The sequence below is a fragment of the Typha latifolia genome, chromosome 1 (assembly GCF_019914945.1).
Source record: "Typha latifolia isolate L0001 chromosome 1, TyphaL0001v2, whole genome shotgun sequence".
Taxonomy (NCBI): Eukaryota; Viridiplantae; Streptophyta; class Magnoliopsida; order Poales; family Typhaceae; genus Typha; species Typha latifolia.
Window position 1 is genome coordinate 5628559 of NC_133086.1, and position 20192 is coordinate 5648750.

The 20192-nt window shown below is 38.6% G+C and overlaps 4 protein-coding genes across 6 annotated transcripts; 2 read left to right on the plus strand and 2 right to left on the minus strand.

Moving 5' to 3' along the window:
• On the minus strand, positions 1–3375 carry LOC140783002 (putative disease resistance protein RGA4). The gene has a single exon (XM_073129946.1). It carries the CDS (start codon positions 3334–3336, stop codon positions 280–282), a length of 3057 nt encoding a protein of 1018 aa, XP_072986047.1. The 5' UTR covers positions 3337–3375; the 3' UTR covers positions 1–279.
• A 2798-nt stretch (positions 3376–6173) lies between these two features.
• Positions 6174–7357, minus strand: LOC140793322 (large ribosomal subunit protein P1-like). 2 transcript variants are annotated; one of them, XM_073144737.1, is made up of 5 exons: positions 7113–7357; positions 6928–7030; positions 6690–6813; positions 6513–6604; positions 6174–6431 (listed from the first exon to the last, which is right to left on the minus strand). In XM_073144737.1, exons 2-5 carry the CDS (start codon positions 6994–6996, stop codon positions 6378–6380), a joined length of 339 nt encoding a protein of 112 aa, XP_073000838.1. In that variant the 5' UTR covers positions 6997–7030; positions 7113–7357; the 3' UTR covers positions 6174–6377. The 2 variants fall into 2 exon arrangements, with proteins under 2 accessions (XP_073000838.1, XP_073000846.1); XM_073144745.1 differs by having other exon boundaries at positions 6928–7027; positions 7113–7279.
• Positions 7358–9132: 1775 nt separating this feature from the next.
• LOC140783891 (glucan endo-1,3-beta-glucosidase 14-like) lies at positions 9133–11518 on the plus strand. Its single transcript, XM_073131000.1, has 2 exons — positions 9133–10561; positions 11188–11518. The coding sequence occupies exons 1-2, from the start codon at positions 9212–9214 to the stop codon at positions 11263–11265; spliced, it is 1428 nt and encodes a 475-aa protein (XP_072987101.1). The 5' UTR covers positions 9133–9211; the 3' UTR covers positions 11266–11518.
• A 1105-nt stretch (positions 11519–12623) lies between these two features.
• Positions 12624–18408, plus strand: LOC140783899 (polyadenylate-binding protein-interacting protein 11-like). Of its 2 annotated transcripts, none has more exons than XM_073131013.1 (10): positions 12624–13232; positions 13348–13458; positions 13996–14040; positions 14120–14192; positions 14292–14404; positions 14534–14593; positions 14676–14723; positions 14824–14892; positions 17824–17885; positions 18002–18408. In XM_073131013.1, the coding sequence occupies exons 1-10, from the start codon at positions 12891–12893 to the stop codon at positions 18057–18059; spliced, it is 981 nt and encodes a 326-aa protein (XP_072987114.1). In that variant the 5' UTR covers positions 12624–12890; the 3' UTR covers positions 18060–18408. The 2 variants fall into 2 exon arrangements, with proteins under 2 accessions (XP_072987114.1, XP_072987125.1); XM_073131024.1 differs by having other exon boundaries at positions 12726–13232; positions 13369–13458.
• The last annotated feature ends 1784 nt before the right edge of the window (positions 18409–20192 follow it).

Sequence of the window (20192 nt, forward strand, 5' to 3'; positions counted from 1 at the left end):
TGTGTTGAACTAGCCAAAGAGATGGCTTACACTAGTAAGAAGAGTTTTCTTTTACAAGACCGTAAGAATGCAACAAATAATAAAATAAAATAAAATAAAATAAAGGGGGAATACAGTGGATATCATGTTCTAAGACCTTCGGGCACCGTCGTCAGATTTTTACAAACCCAAATCTTTAAACTGGAGGGACGGGAGACGACGCTCTTTGTTTTTTTTTTATATATTTTGAGAAAATGGAGATGCTCTGATCATTTCGTACTTGGATAGCAGCTTACCCATTTAACTCTCGTTCGAATGCAGTAAAGGTTGTTCGAACATTGGGTCCGGAGAGTCTTCTCGCGCTGTTGCTGCATCTTCCGTCTCTCCAGCAACTACACGGCATTGCCTCCGTCGATAATAAGTAGCACCGGCTATTCGCACCATATGATATGTATCACTATCAGGGGCAACCTCTAACCATTCAGGCAAGGCTGTCAAATTAGGACAACCATATATTGTAACAATACGTAAGGATGGAGCTATCAGACTTCCATTCCTATCAAGGTCAGGCTCTAACCATTCCTTCCAGGCTGTCAAATTAGGACACTCGCTTATTTCAAGAAATTTCAACGAGGGAAATATGACTCCTCCTCCTCTTCGGTCCCCATAAAACTCGCTTCCGATTTGCTTTAAACAAGGCATCTCCCCAATCTCTAGATTCTCGAGGCGCGGCAACTTGCCCAATGGCGGAAGGAATTCGCACCTCTTTATGTCACTAAGATAAAGCCGTATTAAATTTTCATACCTGGATAGCAGCTCTATCCTCGTCATCCAACTTGGGAACCTGGTGCCATCATAGGATTCCATGCTCAGCTCCTCTATATAAGGAGGAGGTTGTAGACTATCAAGCACATGGTTCTTTATTGTGTCTTCATCTGTCGGCGAAGGCGCTGCCTCCTCTTCCTCCTCCTTGTCAGATGCAAATCTAGCACGACAACAACTTCTCACCAATGAGTTCATGCGGTCTATTATGTTACCTGACTTTCCTCTTTCCTCACTACCATCAGGCTCTGAAATATCAGAATCAGAATCAACATCTTCCCATGTCAGCATTAGATGCCTCAGGCTCGTCTTTGCAATCAAGTTTGCCTTCTTAGCTTCCTCTGCATCTTTCACTTTTGCGAGACCAAAGATTATTAAAAAACCTCGGAGCATATTTAGTTGTTGAAGCTCAGCAATGGTACGTCCAGGCTCTGTGCCAATAATGAACATTGGAATCTTCTCCAGTTTACTTAGCCTACCCAACCTAGAAAACTTAGCACATATTTTGACCTCATCAACCTCTAATATTCTGAGGTTAGTCAGCTTACTCATATCTCGAGGCAGCTTTCTAAGTTGATAGCAATCCGAGAGGTTCAAAACCTGCAAACTATGAAGGTTAGTTATAGCCTCGGGCAATGTTTCTATCAGACTATTTAACAAGTGGAGGAGTCTCAAGTGCTTTAGTCTGGGAATTGTGTTCTGTAACGCAGTGATCACTTCTTTGTCTTCTAACTTTTGTAGATGTAGGACACGCAAGTATGGAAGGCCTGATAGTATCTCTATGTAGCATGCTTCAGGTATTGGGCTCACAGAAATGAACGAACGCAACTTCCTAGCTTTAGAAATTTGATTTATTATCCCCCTCCTTTCAGTTTCAGGAAGATGACCACCCAGATCAATTGACAGATACCGCCATTTCTCTGGCTCTCGTGTTAATTTGCCTTGGAATGCAAACTCAGGTCCCGCAATAAAGCAAGCAAGGTCATGGACCAGATCATGCATAGTGTATTCCACTATTTCTTCGCCAAAATCGTCAGAATAAATTACACCTGTCTCCTGAAAGAAAGATTGTCGTAGAAGAATCCTAAAATACCTACTGCCGATATCCTTCGGATGCATTTGCCTTCCAGCAGCTCCAGCCGATGAAATAAAGCCTTCAGTAATCCATAACTCTATCAACTCCTTCATAACAAACTCATAGTCCTTGGGGAACAAGGAGCAATACACAAAGCATTGCTTCAGATGAAATGGCAAATGTAAATAACTCAATCTTAGTGCCGGTAAGATGTGTACTCCATCCTCCTCTTTTATTTCCCAAATTTCACTGTCCCTAATTGCAATCCACTCACTTTCCTCCTGTTTCGATCCCATGAGACCTCCCAGGGACTTCGCCGCTAATGGCAATCCGCCGCACTTCTCGACAATTTGTTTTCCTATAGCTTCCATCCAAGGAGTGGGTGGTGGACTCTCCTTTCTAAATGCTCTCTCACAAAACAAATTCCAACAATCATCAAACTCTAAACTCTCTAGCTCATGTGAATATTGAAGAGTACCTGTTACCCTTGCAACTTCATGGTCACGTGTCGTGACTATCACTTTGCTCCCCGATCCCCCGCAGCTGATCAAAGATTTTAACGCCTCCCACCCTAAATCCTGATCAGCCCGACTTAGATCACCGTCGTCCCAAACATCATCCAAAACAAGGAAAAATCTCTTCCCCCCGATTATTTTAACCAATTCTCTTTGCATGTTTTCAAGTTCCGAGAGGGGATAAGTTTCCTGTTTAACATTATGAATTATTTTCTTGATGACTTCACTTAGTTTGAAATTTTCTGAGACACAGACCCAGATCAGTGGCTCGAACTGCTCGTTAATCCTCTCATCATTAAAGACCATTTTAGCAAGGGTTGTTTTCCCGACTCCTCCTAACCCGACTATCGGAAGGACAGACAATTGCTTATCGTTGTCCTTCTCAAGTAAAAAGGTCATAACCTTTTTCCTGTCATCATCTCTTCCAAAGAACTCATCTTCCTTACTGATACGCGAGAAAGTTTCTCTCTCCCGGGAGGAGGTCACTTCCATGGTGACGGAAACCTCACTATTACTGGAAACTGGGAAATTAAATATTTTCTTCTTCTCCTCAATATCATTTAGCCTAGCATTAATTTCCTTAATCTTTTTGGCTATTTTGAAACGGAATGCAATTTGGTTTTTGGAGGAGAAGAAGTCATGTACCTCTGCGGTGATGGGACGATTGCTGCTGCTGCTTCGTCGGAGTACCTCAACTTGGACGTCGTCCAACACATCATCCGCATCGTAAGCCACGTCCTTGAGCTCCCACAGCCATCTACGAACACGGTCATCAGTTTTAGCCCTTTGCTCAGCAGAATAGAGCACAACGTTGATATCTTCAAGTGTACTCTTCAACTTGTTAAGGTCTCCTTTCAGACCACGAAGCAGTCCCAGCTGCCTCCAAATTTCAGAGCTCAACCTCTCTATCAATGGCTGCAGAATGGTAAGAGCAAGATCCGCCATAATCTCTCTCTCTCTCTCTCTCTTGTGGACTATAATATTCACGGTTCCTGACACCAAGCTTGGGAGATTGTTAAGTAGGGCTCGGGTTTGTTGGCATCTTTCCTATGCTTCCAGAGAGAGATTGAGTAGGCAGCCGGCTTAGATGATTCTTAACTCTTTTCCTTTCCACTTTGCGGATGGTATCAATCCCTATCGTGAGTAAAGTTGTATATGTATAGAGGAAGATAAGTATGAAGTACAACATTAATTAGATTATATATTTGAAGAGTGTAACTTAAGTAGGATAAATTATGTATCAAAGAGCTAATTCTTATTAAGGCCTGCTCATATTAATTCTTCCGTCAGAAGATAGATATACATGAGCATGGGGAAAAGAATCCACCGTTTAGAAGGATGTGATAAACGAATATCAGGACTTTATTCCTTGTCTCTTATAGTTAAAAGAGATGTGGCTTGATTTCTTTCCCCCATAATACGTACTTAGAAATATTGTCCCTAGTCAGAGGAGAGAGCTTAATACACACGAGAATGAGATATGAGCTAAATCATACTAAAACAGTCGTTAAACCGCGAGGCATAGGAAATTTCTTTTACAATCTAGTGCCAAGGAGGTCTGCAAATACTGGACGATAACTTAATTTGCAGTCAAAACTCAGACAAATCCTCAGCTGGAAATCAATCCAAGGAAACAAAACACTCAAAAATTTCGTCAAAATACTAAAGAAAGAAATGTTTACAAGAATGCTTAATGTCATAAAAATCGATAGAGGAAGAGCATACCCATTTTGCATGTATGCTCGGCACCTCATGTATTAAACTGGCCCTTTTATTTGGATATGAACATCAAACCTACTTACAAACCAGAGAATATATATATATATATATATATGCCACCTCGTTAGAGAAAAGTTCACTAGTGCATTAATGGAGAATAAACTGCTTCAAATCGAAAGCCCCACTGGTTCTTCATAGTCCATTTGCACATCTTCCTATTCCTCCAGTGTGAAGACAACTCTAATGTTGAAGGTCTTGCGAATTTATTCAGGAGTCTTCCCACTTTGCTCATTTCTCTGACAGTTCGGCAACTCAAATCTAGCAGTCCTTATTCACCCAAAACGTAGTAGAATAAGAATATATATATATGCCAAAAATAGGATAAATTGGTTTGAGCAGTAACATTGAATTGGCGGCTGTATATAGAACATGATTGATAATGTGTTTGGTACCTATGAGATAACGACCTGTGGGAGGCTGGAATAGAGGAAATACAAATGAGCAAGTTATTAGTGAGGGCCAATTCGAACTCGAGCCTTGAAGCTCAATTCGCCCAATACAAGTCTTATTTGAGTGAGCCAAATCAATTAGGTCAAGTTACAGACAGAATATAAACCATTAGACTTTGATTTAATAGTTACAAATTATTTATGTATAAATTAACATTATATACACATATATAGCCGGGTTGTGATCATACTCAGGCTCAAGATTATTAATTTTGAGCCAAATTTCTCATTCAGGATTACTGAACAAGAAATTTCCTTGCCTGCCAATATGAGAGAATTTGGCGTATTTGGAAGGATTCAAAATGCTAAAAGATTCGGTAACAACATTTCGGCTCCTCCAAGACATGGAGGTTTCTTTCTTCAGAACCATAACAAGCACTAAGGAGTTCATCTCCACCATGAATCTAAAATTTAGGTTAACCAGCTTCAATCCCATCCTCAGCACCCAAACTTCCACAACGCCTCAATAGGAACCGGTCCCCTAGCAACCCACAGAACCTAATCATACCCGGCTTAAAATTATTTTTGAGCCTAATTTCTTGTTCACAATTGGCCATTAAATTTCCAATCAGGCCTGAGCTGAAGCATGATTAAACTGGTAGAATTACAATCGCTCACACAGATCCTTTCCCTAATAATATGGAAGAATTTGACCTCTCTAAATGTATTCAAAATGCCAAATCATTCAGCAACAACACCGCAGGGAGGTTTCTTCCTTCAGAACCATAACAAGCTCTAAGGAGTCCATCTCCATCATGAATCTGCAATTTGGGTTAACCAGCAACCCACACAACCACACCATTCTGTGGATGCTTGAAGGCAGTTTATTAATATATCTAGAAATGCTACATTTATAGATGCATCATCTAAACTGAAAGCACTACTTAGTTTTATGTATATAGCATGGTTAAGAAATGATAGTTAAGTCTTAAGAGTTAAAACCACATCAAGAGAGTAGTTAAGCAAGTTGTATGAATATTGCATCAAGTATAAACATGACATCGCGAAACTAACTTATAACCAAACATCCAAATTAACCAATTTGATGTATCTCTTTTTAAAATTACAAAATGAAACTAGCTAAGCAGGTTTTAGACTTAAAAACCATTTCCAAAAGCTACATTGGTGTGTCTAGCATCCAAGCGCAGGGAGAAAATAAAAAAATGTTGACAATAAATTCAGCTAGACCAATGTAGCGAGCATAATTTCAAATAATCAATACATAACGTTTCAGAGAACATCCGAATATCTGATTAAAATGAAGGTGGTCAAATTAAATCACGATCTGAATATATGCTTGCTACGCAGAACAATATCCTACAACATCTGGCGATAGTCTTAAGTTACTCCCACAAATAATAATGATACAAGAAGAAGCTTATTAATCGTAGTACCGATATATCATTGATTATAAAAATCCAAAGCCTATATAATTCAACACATTTAGCAAGAACCCCTTAACCATGTTGCATCAAAGCTATCCAACTAATATTAATAAATATATCTGGTTACTGCCAACAGTTGAATAGCTACTAAGGCAAGAACAATCCAATCTCACTCAATTTCCAAAGACTATTAATGACAAAATTACGGAAGAGGCACAGGAAATTTTAACATTTCATTTTCAAAAATCAGAATAAACGTCCAAATTAAGGCGTCCACTTGAAACGGATCGGATTACCAAACATATAACTATACGGATAACTAATACTTAAATAAAAAAGACTAAGAAAGAGATAGAACTCTTTCTTTCGCGTTCTAATCGAACAAGCTGAATCCCATATCGTCATCACTCTCTTCCTTGGGCTCCTCCTGTGAAATCAAACGTATAAATATTATAAGAAACATAACCGACTCAAAGAAGGATCAAAACACAAAGTATAGAGAACCCACCTTCTTCTCTTCTGCCGCAGGGGCCGCAGCGGCGGCGGCACCGGCAGCAGCGGCCGGAGCAGCAGAAACGGCGACCGCAGCACCACCTCCGCCTATAAAAGGATCACCATGAGGCGTCAGTAAAATGGACTGCTCTTATATTATTATCATTATTCAAAAGAAGGCATAGATTCTAACCGGATCCAACGCTCAAGATGAGGTCTTCGACGCTCCTCTTCTCGAGAAGCTTGGCGAAAAGCGGGGGCCAGTACGAGTCGATCTTTAAGTTCGCCGCCTTCACGAGGGTGGAGATCTTCTCCGACTGCTCATTTGAGATCAAAATCAAATAAACAAAGAATAACAACTCAGATTAAAAAAGAGAAATAAATTTAAAAAATCGAAACGGAATAGGAGACTGAAGTAGAAGTATCAGAACCGTGATGGGGATCCCATCGTCATGGAGAATGAGGGAGGCGTAGACACAGGCGAGCTCACCGACGGACATGGCGGAACGACGGAGATCGAGATTGATCGAACTGCTGAAATAAACTAAGAGATTTAAGCCAAAAGATCGAGTAGCAACAAATCCACCATGGAGATTGAGGGAGTAAGCTTGCTTACTTGAGTTCACGAAGCGTAATGGACGGCAATCTGAGAAGAAAGGGCTTCGCCGCGCGATACGAGGTATTTATAGGTGTCAAGATTAGGGTTTTGGGGAACCAAAAAAGGAGAGAGTCTGGTTTCCGAGGATTAGGTCGTAGTTAGATCTGAGCGGTTTAGACTGACCCATGTTGCAATTGCTCCGAACTCATGCTATCGCCTAGGATGGATTCGGTCAGGTTTGTTTTGAGAGTTAGGGATGGGATTAGATTATAAATGACTTTATAGTATATATCATAACTCAAAAGTTTAAAGTTACCACGGTTTACTCTCAGTGACTGTTTGGTATGTCATATTTTAAAAAACATTATTTAGTTTAGTAAAATAAAAACTTGATGCATAATATCTAAATAGCAAAGAAGTTAAAAACTAATCTTTTTAGCGTCAAGTAAATTTATTTAAGTTTAACTCTTTTTTATGATTCGGCAAACTATTTATAACCTATTTTAACTGTTTTATAATATAATAATTTGATTATGATCGGACTAACTTATTTATCACTGGAATAATTTATTTAGAATCTATTTTTAGTACAAATAAATATGTTTATAATTGAATACATCTATTTGAAACTTAAATAATTTACATAAGTTTGAATAAACTACCGCACATATAAACATTATATTAGCACTCGATTTTATTAATCATGAACTAAGACACGACTCGATCCAATTATTACTCACATCAATGCTCTTAAACGTGATGGGTCAGGTTGAACTATTCTAATTCGTTACCGTCCATTAAATATTGGGCTTGAATTGAATATAATGAGTATAATATAAGAGATTAAATATAAAAAATATTATATCTTATTATGTCGAGTTTAATTAATTTATATTAAAATATTTAATTATTTTTCATAGGAACATACTTATATATTGATATATAGTTTACTAAATTTTCAACGCATGACTAAAAAAATTATAGGAATATGTATGTATTATAAGTGGAACCATAAATAAGAGTAGTTGATCAAGTTTCGTGCCGAACTGGATGGGTAGAAGCTTAGGCTATGCCACCAACTACTATCTTAGACTGGAGTTGGATCAAGCTTAAATCGAGTTCCGGTTAGGCTTAGCCCAGTTAAAATTGGATGAATTAAAGCCGAGTTTGGGCGGGTCGGCCTTAACGATCATATCTAAATGCCATGGACTTTGAAGTGAAGCATTTGGGCCTAACTCATGGCAGGTTCCAATAGTATTTGGGCGAGTGCTTGGGCCAGGAATAGTCTAGCCGGGTGTAGATATTTGAAGTAACAACTAACAACAACTAACAAACGGACGAGGCTTCGAAAGCGGGAAGATACGATTGAAAAAAGAAAACCCAAAAAGCGGGGAAGAAAAAGGTGTCTCCAAATTAACTTTGTGAAATTTCCCCAAGCTGTTGCAGTGCCTGCTTTAATGAATGCTTTAACCGTAAACTTCATCGAAGAAGCACATCAACCAATTAAAACCCATTCTCTTCCTCTTCCTCTTCCTCGTCCTCGACACCAAGTGAAACACGCAACTGAGGAGAGAGGAGACTACGAGAGGAAAGAGAAAAGAGAAAAGAAAGACCACAACTTTAAAACGCTCACAACTGATGCTTTACTTCTTTTTGTGGCCATGCTAATTAGCTATCTATTCTATTCTATTCTATTCTCTTCTCTTTTTTTTGGCTACAGGTTCCTTATCTCTTACCTGGAAAAGAAGCATCGCTTCCTATTGATGGGGGGCATTTGGACACCAAAAAGAAAAAGTTTTGTGCCTCCTCTGCGAGCTTTCTCCCTTCACAATGGCACCCACATGGGATCTTATCCTTGGAGAAAAGATCCTCTGCAGCCCATGCAACAGGAATCTTCTAAATCCCGGTTATTTGGCTGCCTGCTACCGGTGCATGTCAAAAACTGCCCACCGCACCAAATTCCTGCACTCACGGCTGCAGACGACCTTCTCCGAGTGGGCTTTAATTCTCGTGCAGCGGAGTTTCTCGACTCGACTGCAGGTCCTAAAATTTCAGACACGAGGCTGCATTCTCCTCTATAGTTTCCATACGCAGACGGACGGCCTAGATCTGTCCTAATGAAGAGGACAGCAGAGATGCGGCCACGTACAGATTTCCCTCTGCTACTCGGAAACGGCGGAAAAGCCCCAGCGCGCGCCTTTTTATTACTACTGGCCTTCTTCGCACTCCATCCCCCCCTCCCCACTTCGCAACACACGCACTGCTCTTTCACCACCACAATGGCCGTCGACTCGCCGATCCAACCTCTCCTCCTTGCCCTCCTCCTCTTCGCGATTCTTCCCGACTGCTTATCCTCCACCGCCAATTCCTCCTCCTTCCTCGGCGTGAACTACGGCCAGATCGCCAACAACCTCCCCTCTCCGACCGCCGTCATCCCTCTCCTCCGTCGCCTCGGCGCCAAGCACGTCCGACTCTACGACGCCGACCAGAACGTCCTCCTCGCCTTCGCTGGCTCCGGCGTTGACCTCACCGTCGGCCTACAGGATAGCCTATTGCCCCGCCTCGCTGACCCCTCCTTCGCCGCCACGTGGTTCCGATCCACCCTCCTCCCGCACCTCCCCTCCACCTCCATCTCCGTCGTCATCGTCGGCAACGAGATCCTAACTACCACTGACTCTAACCTCATCCACTCCTTACTCCCGGCGATCCAGTCCCTCCACTCCGCCATCGATGCGGCCGGCCTCGCCAGTCGGATCTCCGTCACAACCGCGAATTCCCTTAACGTCCTCGCTTCCTCATTCCCCCCTTCCTCCGCCGCCTTCCGGCGAGATCTGCTCCCCTACATCACTCCCCTCATCGCCTTCCTCTCCAAAACCCGATCCCCCTTTTTGATCAATGCTTACCCCTACTTCGCCTACAAATCGGATCCGAACAGCATCGATCTCAACTACGCTCTCTTCGAGAAGAACCCAGGGGTGGCGGATCCGGGATCGGGGATCCGGTACGAGAACATGCTCCACGCGCAGATCGACGCGGTTAGGGTAGCGATCCAGAAGGTAGGAGGGGAAGGGATCGAAATTAGGGTTTCGGAGACGGGTTGGCCGTCGAAGGGGGACGAGAACGAAGCCGGAGCGACGGAGGAGAACGCGAGGAGGTACAATGGAAACTTGATGAGGTTGTTGGCAGAGGGGAAGGGGACGCCGGCGAAGCCGGAGGAACCTATTAGGGTTTATGTTTTTGCGTTGTTCAATGAGAACCTTAAGCCTGGGCCAGCGTCGGAGAGGCACTATGGATTGTTCAAGCCCGATGGCTCGCCGGCGTACGACCTACGGTTTTCGACGACGGGGCTAGCTTCACCCGCCGGTGGAGGGAATTCTACCGCCGGAGACGGAGGAGGAGGGGCGGAGTCGCCGGGGCAGTATATGGGGGCGTCTTCTACTGGTTACTTGAGCATCTCCTCTGCCATGGTAAGCTTCATCGTTACGACTTACAAATGTTCTCGTTATGGCATTTAGACCCTCAAAAATATTTATTTACATTTATATCCTTTTAAACTTTTTACCAACTTGTATATATATTTAAAATTTTACGTTTTTTTCTTCCAGATATCCTCTTTTTTGCTGTGGGTACTTTACAGACTAACTTTTATTTTCATTAATCAGAGTATTTGAAAACTAAAGCACTATTTTACTTTTATTCTTTATTTTTTATTTTTTTGATATAACTAGCTGAAATCAATTAGTGAGTACAAGAAGAGGCCTGCCAAAGTCTCTCTGTCCTGCTGGAGGATGGCTGCAAGCCCCTCCGACAGACGGAAAGCGCTCCCCCAGCTTATGCGGTTGGCCACTTTCCTCCTAAGTTTCGCAACCCAGGCTTTATTACTCTCGCGGGACGAGTATCTTGTATACATTAAAAAAAATTTAATGTTAAAACTCCAAAATTTAGAAGCAATGTAGTCTGTATATGAAATACAAATACTCGGTATGAGATTTAATAGAAGTGTGCATGCATTAAACGTTTCGAAAATTTTATCTTTTATTTAGTCACTTATTAGCTCTTTTTATAATTATTTATAATTTCATTATTTTTACAGGATAAATTGTTCTGGGCCGAGAAGGTGCTGCCGGCGGCACTGGCTGTCATGGTGGGGCTGCTGTTGGAGTTTGCTTGAGAGGAAAGTTCCATTATGGCATAGAATTTTGCGAATATTAATTTGATTTAGCCTATTAATTTTAGTTAGGAGAATATAGGAAAAAAAAAGGAACTTAAGATTCGTATTTAGGTGTTCATTGGGGGAAAAGAATTAGAATTGGAGGCTCTCACATCTGCAATGAGAGATACTTTATGTTAGTATTTATAATTTATTATTCGAAAAATGCTCCACTATTTCTAAATTTTAGTTTTTCTTTTCTTTATTGAGAAAATGACTTTGGCTAATTATTCCTAAAAGTTAGCCAGAACATGCTGTTATATCGCGCGGTGGCCAGTTAAAAATATAATAATAAGAACTATTAGTCTGAATATTAATTATAACTTTCCTTTATATCCCTGCCATAGAATAGTCTTGTAATCAGGTACTCTGTTCCGGCATAAGGGAGATCAACAGGCTGACACAATATTAAGTAGATCTCCTCTTAGATCTATTAAAAGATAGTTTATGCTTAGATCTAGAAGACTTCATAGGAGGTTAGAGTATCGAGAGACAGAACTAGGAGGCCGTGGAATTAGTGGAATCCCATTTGATAATAATGTTGGCTTCTCTTCTCGCAATAGGAGTTGGCGACTGGCGAGTGATGTACATCTGATTCCACTAATTTATTGGGCCATGCAAACCCCATGATGGCTTGAAATAATAATGCATAGTCCAGGCCCCACAGAGACGTGCCTAGGCCCAATTCCAATTCCTATTCAAAATATTGGGTTTAATAAATTAATGTATCCTGAAACTATTTCTTTCAATCCAAAGATTCTAATTTATAGTTTATTTGTTTAATGGCGTCATCATCGCATCATGTACTGCGAAATAGCTGCAAGGCTAGTCTAGCCTAACCCATTTGGATCACTTGTTCTTTGAGAAAGCTTATATCTGGTGTACCCACATCTTTATCTCTCAGAAAAACTACGATCAAAACGAGGAGTTGAGTCCAAACCGCCTGCGGTTTCTGCCTCGGAAAGTGGACCTTTCCATCTCCTCTGTTTATAACCTTTTTTTTTTAAATGTTTCTTTTTGTTTATCAAAAAAACAAAGAGAGTTTTAAAGAAACCATCTTTTCTATCCCTCCTACGTGGCATAACATGGATCTCATGCTCTCGCAACCCAGTCAAATCCTTCCACGTGTGCCGACGTGTTACATACGCATGACCAGGTAAGGGCGTAAAAAGGCATGCCATCCGCATCCCCAGTTGCAGTAATTTGGCGCTACCATACATTATGCACCCTTTAATTAACTTTGATCATCTTAATCATTTAAATTTAAAAAAAATAAGAAAAATATTTTTGAAAAAGGGGAAAAAAAGAGCAGCAGTAGTACTCCAACAGAGGAAGGGAAGGTCCAAAATAAAGGTAAATAGAAGACGCCACGTACGATCCAATGACCTCCCCCTGTCTGCTCCACCACCTACGCCTACGACGACCCTCCTCTTTCTAATCCCTCTTCTCCGATTCGCTCTATCCCCAGCGGTGTCCCGACCCAATCCGGTGATTTTACCTTCTCCCCTCCCTTCCATAAAAGGCGAATAGGGATAGTATAAGAGAGATCCCAAGACAGGGGCGTTTGAGCACCGAGAGAAGAAGCCATGGCGATCGATAGCACCATCCGCGTCGATCTCGAGGCGACCGGCGGCCCATCCGCAGGTGGAGAACCTGATTCCGCCTCCTTCCAGATGAAGGTCCAGCAGTTTCATCGAGGCGGCGCCGACGGCAGGAACGGGGAAGGAGCGGACGGGGAAGGGTTTAAGCGGGAGATGAGGGATCTGGAGGATCTGCTGTCGAAGCTTAATCCGATGGCGGAGGAGTTCGTGCCGCCGTCGCATAGGTATGGCGGCGGCGGCGGTGATCTAGGGTTTTATCCCGATGGGTTTGGTGTTAATGGTAGAGTGGAGGACGATGGCGTTAATGGCGGTGGTAGTGGAAGACGGGTAGGGTTTCGACTTGGTCTGATGTGCTCTTTTATTTCTTTTGCTCCTTTTTTCGTCTTTTCGATTGTCTAAGATTTGTTTTTTTTTTTTCCTTCCCCTCTGATGGTTTATTTAGAAGAAGAATGGATTTGGACAGGGGATTCGGCGGACGAACACCCGGACGAGCTTGGCGCAACGAGAAGAAGTGATCAGGAGGACCGTCTATGTTTCCGATATAGATCATCAGGTGAGAACTGCTTGTTTGGCTAATAGGTTAGTTATCAGGTGACGAGTGACCTGCTTAATAGGTTTATTTTTTGTAAGAGTTTTGCTTCATTTTTGTTTTGTCTTGTCTGATCGAGAGATTACATTTACAAATTCGGTGGATGCTTGCTGAGTAGAAGGGGAAAAAAGCATGTGTTTCTATCTTATGTTGGATTTTCTTAGTGTTATACTAGTCTTTGAGTTAGAAAAATTTTGTAAGTTGGTTAATATTGTCTTTTATTCGTCTGACATGGGAATAAAAGTTAAGGGATTGATATGCATTTGCTTTGATGGAGTGGTGAGGATAATAAACTTGGGTAAGCTTAGGAAGTCATCTTTTTGAGTTTGAATAAGATCAACTGGGTGAACTGTGAAGGATATAGAAAAGAAGTGTTGGATTTTCATGCATTGTTACGCCTGATATGAACAGCGAGGGTATTTTTTTTCACGTGTGTGTATACAATTTTTTTTAATGTACTTATGGTGGGAGAATTTACTGCATCTGATTCTTGGTGTTTAGGTTACTGAAGAACAGCTTGCGGCACTATTTATCAACTGTGGGCAGGTAAATTTCCTTAAGTGTTTTTGGTTTTATTAATTGGACTTGGTGAATTCAACCTTTATTCTTGCCTAAATCCTTGAAGGTTGTTGATTGTCGTGTGTGTGGGGACCCAAAATCTGTTCTCCGTTTTGCATTCATAGAGTTCACTGATGAGGGTAACTTTCCGGGAAACATATTTTACATATGCTCATCAGCATCAGATTTTATTTTTGAAATATAGTAATTTGCTTTTGTCATATCTTGTTCAAATTCAGAGGGTGCAAGAGCTGCTTTAAATCTGTCAGGAACTGTTCTTGGATACTATCCAGTAAGGGTACTTCCTTCAAAAACTGCTATTGCACCTGTCAACCCATCATTTTTGCCTAGGGTAAGTGCAGTTTGTTTATCAAACTCGGGAATTTATTAAGGTGTACATTTGAAGAAAATAAATGTAACACTGCCAGTAACTGAGTGTCTTTTGTGTGATCCCTAACTAGTTATTTACTGTTTCCTTCAGTCTGAGGATGAACGGGAGATGTGTGCCAGGACAATTTATTGCACAAATATTGACAAGAAGGTGAGCTTAAACTGTATTATGCCCTTGTGCATTCTCGGTAGTCACTATCATAGCTTTCTTATTGATGGATTATTTGGTGCAGGTTTCTCAAGCAGATCTCAGACTCTTCTTTGAGTCGATATGTGGAGAAGTTTGTCCTTTATCTGTTTAAAGTTTGTCTATATTCGATGGGAGTTTTATGTGGGCGTTAAATGCATATATTTATATCATATATTTCTTTTCTGATCTAGGTGTACCGCTTGCGATTGCTTGGGGACTATCAACATTCCACTCGCATTGCTTTCGTCGAGTTTGTAATGGTTAGTAGGCTTGGTTTTATGCTCTTATGCTGAAACAGTCCGTTTTTCTAAATTCTCTATTATATATATATGCTGTAAGTTTGAATATTGTCTTATTGGTCAATAAATTTCTGGTTTGGCTGAGAATATCTCATATAGAAAGTTATGTTACTGGCTGCACTAAGTATGACATAATCTAATCTCTGTAAAAAAATATGAAGTTCTAAAGTATGATTATGTATTTGTATACAGAACAAGGCATGCCATTATTCTTTGAGTTCCTATCAGATGCTAACAATGTACTGAACTACTGGCTCATGATAATCTACATCACTACATGCCTTTTCATCTTTTCCTTTTTCTACTTTTACAATTTGATGAAGTCTTGTTGCAACTTTCTTGTATATGTAAATTGTTTCAAACAATAGAAATACACAAGAAAATATTCACTGTTGCTACGTTGAAAATATTGAGCAAAATTTATATGTTATTATGTCTGTTCATTTACAGGCTTTGTGCCCTTGCATTTGAATATCTAGTGGTATCCTCTACTGGCTGAAATTATCTTTTTTCCTATGTGATCGTAGCTTGCATTTGGGTAAACTACGTGAACTTCGATGTACTGTTTGTAGATTTATCTCGATTCTTTTGGTCTGTTTTGAGAAGCCCATTTGGTCAGATATGTGTATGTAGCATAATTCCATTGCCTCTTAAGTAATATATCCTATGATTAGATCCATCTCCAAGGAGGTGATATATTTGTGACAATTATGTCAGTGGGACTAGCATAGTATAACAGAACTGAGGGAGGATAAAATTGGACCTAATATATTTTAGATATGAAGCATTACAGTGGTGATTAGATGAAACGGGCCAGGGCAAGAGTGACTTTCAGGAACCTGTCTGAACCTGTTTTACTCTTCTCTTCTATTTTCTAAGAGTAACTTGCTAGATTTTAGAAAAGTTGTGCACGTCCTGGTCTATTGGCAGTTCTATCTCTGTACAATATTCTTGGTTCTGATTTTGTACTCAGATAAATTCTATGCTGGTGAATATCAACTCAACATGGCATGGTTTGCTACTGTTTGATGGATGAGCTCTGGTCTCCGATGGACTTGTTTGTAGATTATGTATGACTTGTTACCTGGTTGTTATCCTAATGTAAGATCTTGATCTTAGTCTGCCATCGCTTATGTAACATAACAGAGTTACATATCCAATGCAAGAACAATGGTACAACTGGACAAATGGTTTAGGCTAGAGCTGCATGAGGCCTGGTTAATTATATGTTTCTGGAAATATTGTAGACCTGGAAAAACTATTAGTCCAAGCATTGCTTTGTGTAGCTATACATCTTTCTCGGTGTTCTTGCTTTCTGGGTATTCACAATTTGTGCTTTGTTATTGGTATGCATATAGTCATGGATTTCTCCTTTTGCTCATAACTATTCTAATGGTTTGCTAATGCTCTTAGGCAATTTCATTCAATTAGATTTATAGTTCAACAAGAAGGAAAAATTGATGAAAACATCGCATATATTAGAGTAGGTTAAAGATGGAATAGTGTCTCTATATCATGGGATAGTTGATGGTAAGAGAAAAAAAAGAAAGGTGAAGAATTAATGTATAAGAAATTTGGAAGAAAGCATTCATAGTGATGTTCTGTTTCTCTATCTAAGGAACATTTTAAATAACTATTGAGGCCAAGTGGCCAACTATGCTTTATGATTAAAAATGTTGGTATCTAGAAAAGAATGTGAAAGCCCTCCATGGGAAGATGATGTTAAGGTGGACGAGAGGGGTTAAAGATAACGGTGCATTGAGGGAAGTGGACTGGAATTTACCTTTGAGGAAGTACTAGCAAAAGACTGGAGTTAGGGAGGATAAAAAGTAACTAATGAGGTGTTAAGCAAAGTCATGATAATACTTGGTTTGACAGAATAAAGAACAGATGGTGGGAAAAATTGTGGACGAGGGGTTAAAAGGAGGCATTTATTGAGGGAAGTGGACTGGAATTTACCTTTAAGGAAGTACTAACAAGTAGCAAAAGACTGGACATAGGGAGGATAAAAACTAACTAATGAGATGTTAAGCAAAGACGTGAAAGCACTCTGATTTGATACAATAAAGGACGGATGCAGGGGAAAAAAATCTGTGGTTAACCCAAATAGTTGAGCCTAAGGTTCAGTTATCGTTAGGTTCAACAATTGCTCTGCCAAGTTAATCACCCTCTCCCTGCTTTTGTATTTTCTTAGTATGAATTTGTAGAGGATTAATATATTGCAAAGAATAGCAGCAGTATTATTTTGGCTTTAATATTTAACTAATCCTTGCAATTTTACTTTGTAAGATTAGTTGTGATATACAGTCATGTCATGTTTATCTGATATATCCAATAATTACGATGCTGTGATAACTTTTTTAAATTGTGTAGTAGTATTGTGTTATTGGAGGATGATGCTTAGGCAATTCATGATCTATAGCATGATATCTTTATAAAGAAAAACTTCAGTGTATCACCATGTTACACATTCCTAGTGAGAACATTATAGTGTTTTAAATGTCGTTCTAGAAGTGGATCATATTGAATATTTTGAACACCTGTTCATTTTTATGCTTATGCTAGTCATTCAACCAGTTTTCTAATTTTCACTTGATCTGAGACTTGGAGTTCATAGATGATGCTGGACATCATCTTTAACCACTTGAATTGAGAAACCTTTTCCTTGGATTGCCAAAGAAGAACCAAAGGATCTGCACAGGCTTATTGTTCTGTCTCTGTTGTATAAGCCTGTGGTGTGCTTCTTGTTTGTTCACTCTCTTTTCTTATCAATTTTGTTACCTGTAGTCAATTAGTTCTCCCAAGAGTAGCACCAGCATATGTTGCATTTAACATCCAATTTTAGCGCTATAATCCATTCAAACTTATTATTTTATGGAATTCCTCCTTCAGGCAGAAAGCGCAACAGCCGCACTCAACTGTAGCGGTGTGATACTGGGCTCCCTTCCAATAAGGTACTTTCTATATGGTTGTTTTCCTTCCTTGCAAACATATGCCGTTTGTTTTGACTATTTAATTTTTACATATTCTATACAAATTGTTTTGTTCTTCCTCTTGGTGGCTCTTTTAGGGTTAGCCCATCAAAGACTCCAGTCCGACCACGAGCCCCGCGCCAATCCATGCAGTGAATGTTTTTAGTTTATGATGTGCTGATAGCACTAGTCTACATATAACACACGTATAGGGAATTCTAAAGGTACAGGTTTTTTGGTTTTAAGTTATTCTTGTATCTTTCCCGTTGTACCTTCAGGAAACCTTTGTAATTCCAGAGCAAACATGTTCCTTTCTTGCACATAGAGTTGGGTAGGACATTGAGGCTTTGGTATTTATCATCAGTATACAACAACAATCTCCTGGACATGTCTATGATGTTGTTCAGTTACTTGAATCTTGTTAGCTTCAAGTTTGAATTGACCATGCCTAACTGGAAATGTCTTAACTTCGTACGGATGAAAACAGATCGGATTATTGGTAAAATCTTGTCGGTAATTCATACATACTTTTGTTTGATAGAGATACTGAATGGACGGTGAATTTAATAATTATTATGTTTGCTAAGCATTAACATGGATGTGGACTGTACATTGGATCTATTTGTAATTTTCTTTTAGATTTTTTACAAATTACACTGTACGTTTTATTTATTTTATGATTTATACATTTTTGAGGATTTTATAATTTAACATTTTTTCTTATATAATTTTTTAAATGAGACGTTATTTTGACTAACAAATATTAATTAAATTACTTTTTATTATTTTATTTTCTATATTTCTTCACCATCTTCATTTACCTCCACCATCTGCATCGATTTTCCTTTTCCCATCTCTCCATCTCTTATTTTTTATCTTCTTAATCTTTGAGAAGACAAAAAAAATGTGATAAAAAAAAGATAATTTAAATATTTATAAAATATTATGTATAATTATTATGGAATATTTTGTTTAGGACTATCTAAATTAACATACAATATTAAATGAGAATTATATAGAAAAGAGAGGTATGAGAATTATATAGAAAAGAGAGGTCCAGTTATAAATTTTTTAAAGACGATTTGTGAATTATAAAATAAATAAAATATATTTTATAATTTATAAAAAAATTTAGAATCTAAAATAATTTGTGATATTACATCATTTATAATAAGGCAGATTATAAGTTCACTTAGGAGTGGCGATCCGGTCGGATTAAGCCGGTTCAGGTTGGGTTAGATCGGAGTCCGGGTGATATTATCTTAACATAAATATGACTCAATTAATAAATAGTATTTGGTAAATATGAACACACCTATTTGGTAAATATGAACACACCTCAATTAATAAACGGGTAATATAATTTGAGCCGTTTAACCTATTTAATAAACAGGTTGGGATAACACGATAAACAAATATGATCCATTTAATCTGTATACTTAAACGGGCCATGTTAACCCGACATGTTAATACAATTCGTTTAACCCGTTTAATATAAATCTTATATAAAATTTAATATTTACTGATTTATCATATATAAATAGTATATTATACAAATAAAATTATATATTTTTAACTCAAAACTCATACAACATCAAAATAATAATCATAATAATTCACTATAATAAAAATTCATATGGTATAGTTTAGAATAAAATTTTAACTCTTAAATTGTGTACCATACATTCATACAATAACATCAAAATTGCAATCCTAATAATTTATCATAACAAAAGTTCATATATGGAGTTTAAAATAAAGTTCTAACTCTTAAATAGTGTATTATACGTTTATAAAAATAAAATTATATATTCCAACTCAAAACTCATACAATATCATAAATACAATTTTAATTAATCATAACAACAAAAGTACATACAACAAAATTTGGAGTTTAGAACAAAGTTCTAATTCTTAAGCCGAACAAACTATATGGAACAAAATTTAACAATCCATTACAATCCCATAACAATTAGAATAAAGTTTAAAGTTTACAATTCATTATAAATTATAAATAGTTTGAAATAAGTAAACACTAACATTAAGCTCTCCATTTTATTTTCCAAATATTAAGACCGTGTCAGAAAGAATATTAAAAAATATTCTAATGGTACTAAATTATATAAATATATAAATAATATTAAAAAATATAATGATAAGAACATACTAATGGTACTAAATTACTATCATCATAGAGTTGTTATATTTAATATTATTTGAAACTTTATATAAAATAGATGAATATATTACATTAGAAACTTTAGATGTGTTTTGAATATAGTGATATAA

What these genes read in the sequence shown, in the direction of transcription:
- LOC140783899 (XM_073131013.1), top strand. Translation starts at nt 12,891, where the DNA reads ATGGCGATCGATAGCACCATCCGCGTCGATCTCGAGGCGACCGGCGGC. An exon ending in TTGAGTCGATATGTGGAGAA is followed by an intron (nt 14,724 to 14,823) that starts GTTTGTCCTTTA and finishes TTTCTGATCTAG; the next exon opens with GTGTACCGCTTGCGATTGCT. An exon ending in CTGGGCTCCCTTCCAATAAG is followed by an intron (nt 17,886 to 18,001) that starts GTACTTTCTATA and finishes TGGCTCTTTTAG; the next exon opens with GGTTAGCCCATCAAAGACTC.
- LOC140783891 (XM_073131000.1), top strand. Translation starts at nt 9,212, where the DNA reads ATGAAGAGGACAGCAGAGATGCGGCCACGTACAGATTTCCCTCTGCTA. An exon ending in TGAGCATCTCCTCTGCCATG is followed by an intron (nt 10,562 to 11,187) that starts GTAAGCTTCATC and finishes TTATTTTTACAG; the next exon opens with GATAAATTGTTCTGGGCCGA.
- LOC140783002 (XM_073129946.1), bottom strand. Translation starts at nt 3,336, where the DNA reads ATGGCGGATCTTGCTCTTACCATTCTGCAGCCATTGATAGAGAGGTTG.
- LOC140793322 (XM_073144737.1), bottom strand. Translation starts at nt 6,996, where the DNA reads ATGTCCGTCGGTGAGCTCGCCTGTGTCTACGCCTCCCTCATTCTCCAT. An exon ending in CATCTTGAGCGTTGGATCCG is followed by an intron (nt 6,605 to 6,689) that starts GTTAGAATCTAT and finishes ATCCTTTTATAG; the next exon opens with GCGGAGGTGGTGCTGCGGTC. An exon ending in CTGCGGCAGAAGAGAAGAAG is followed by an intron (nt 6,432 to 6,512) that starts GTGGGTTCTCTA and finishes TTGATTTCACAG; the next exon opens with GAGGAGCCCAAGGAAGAGAG.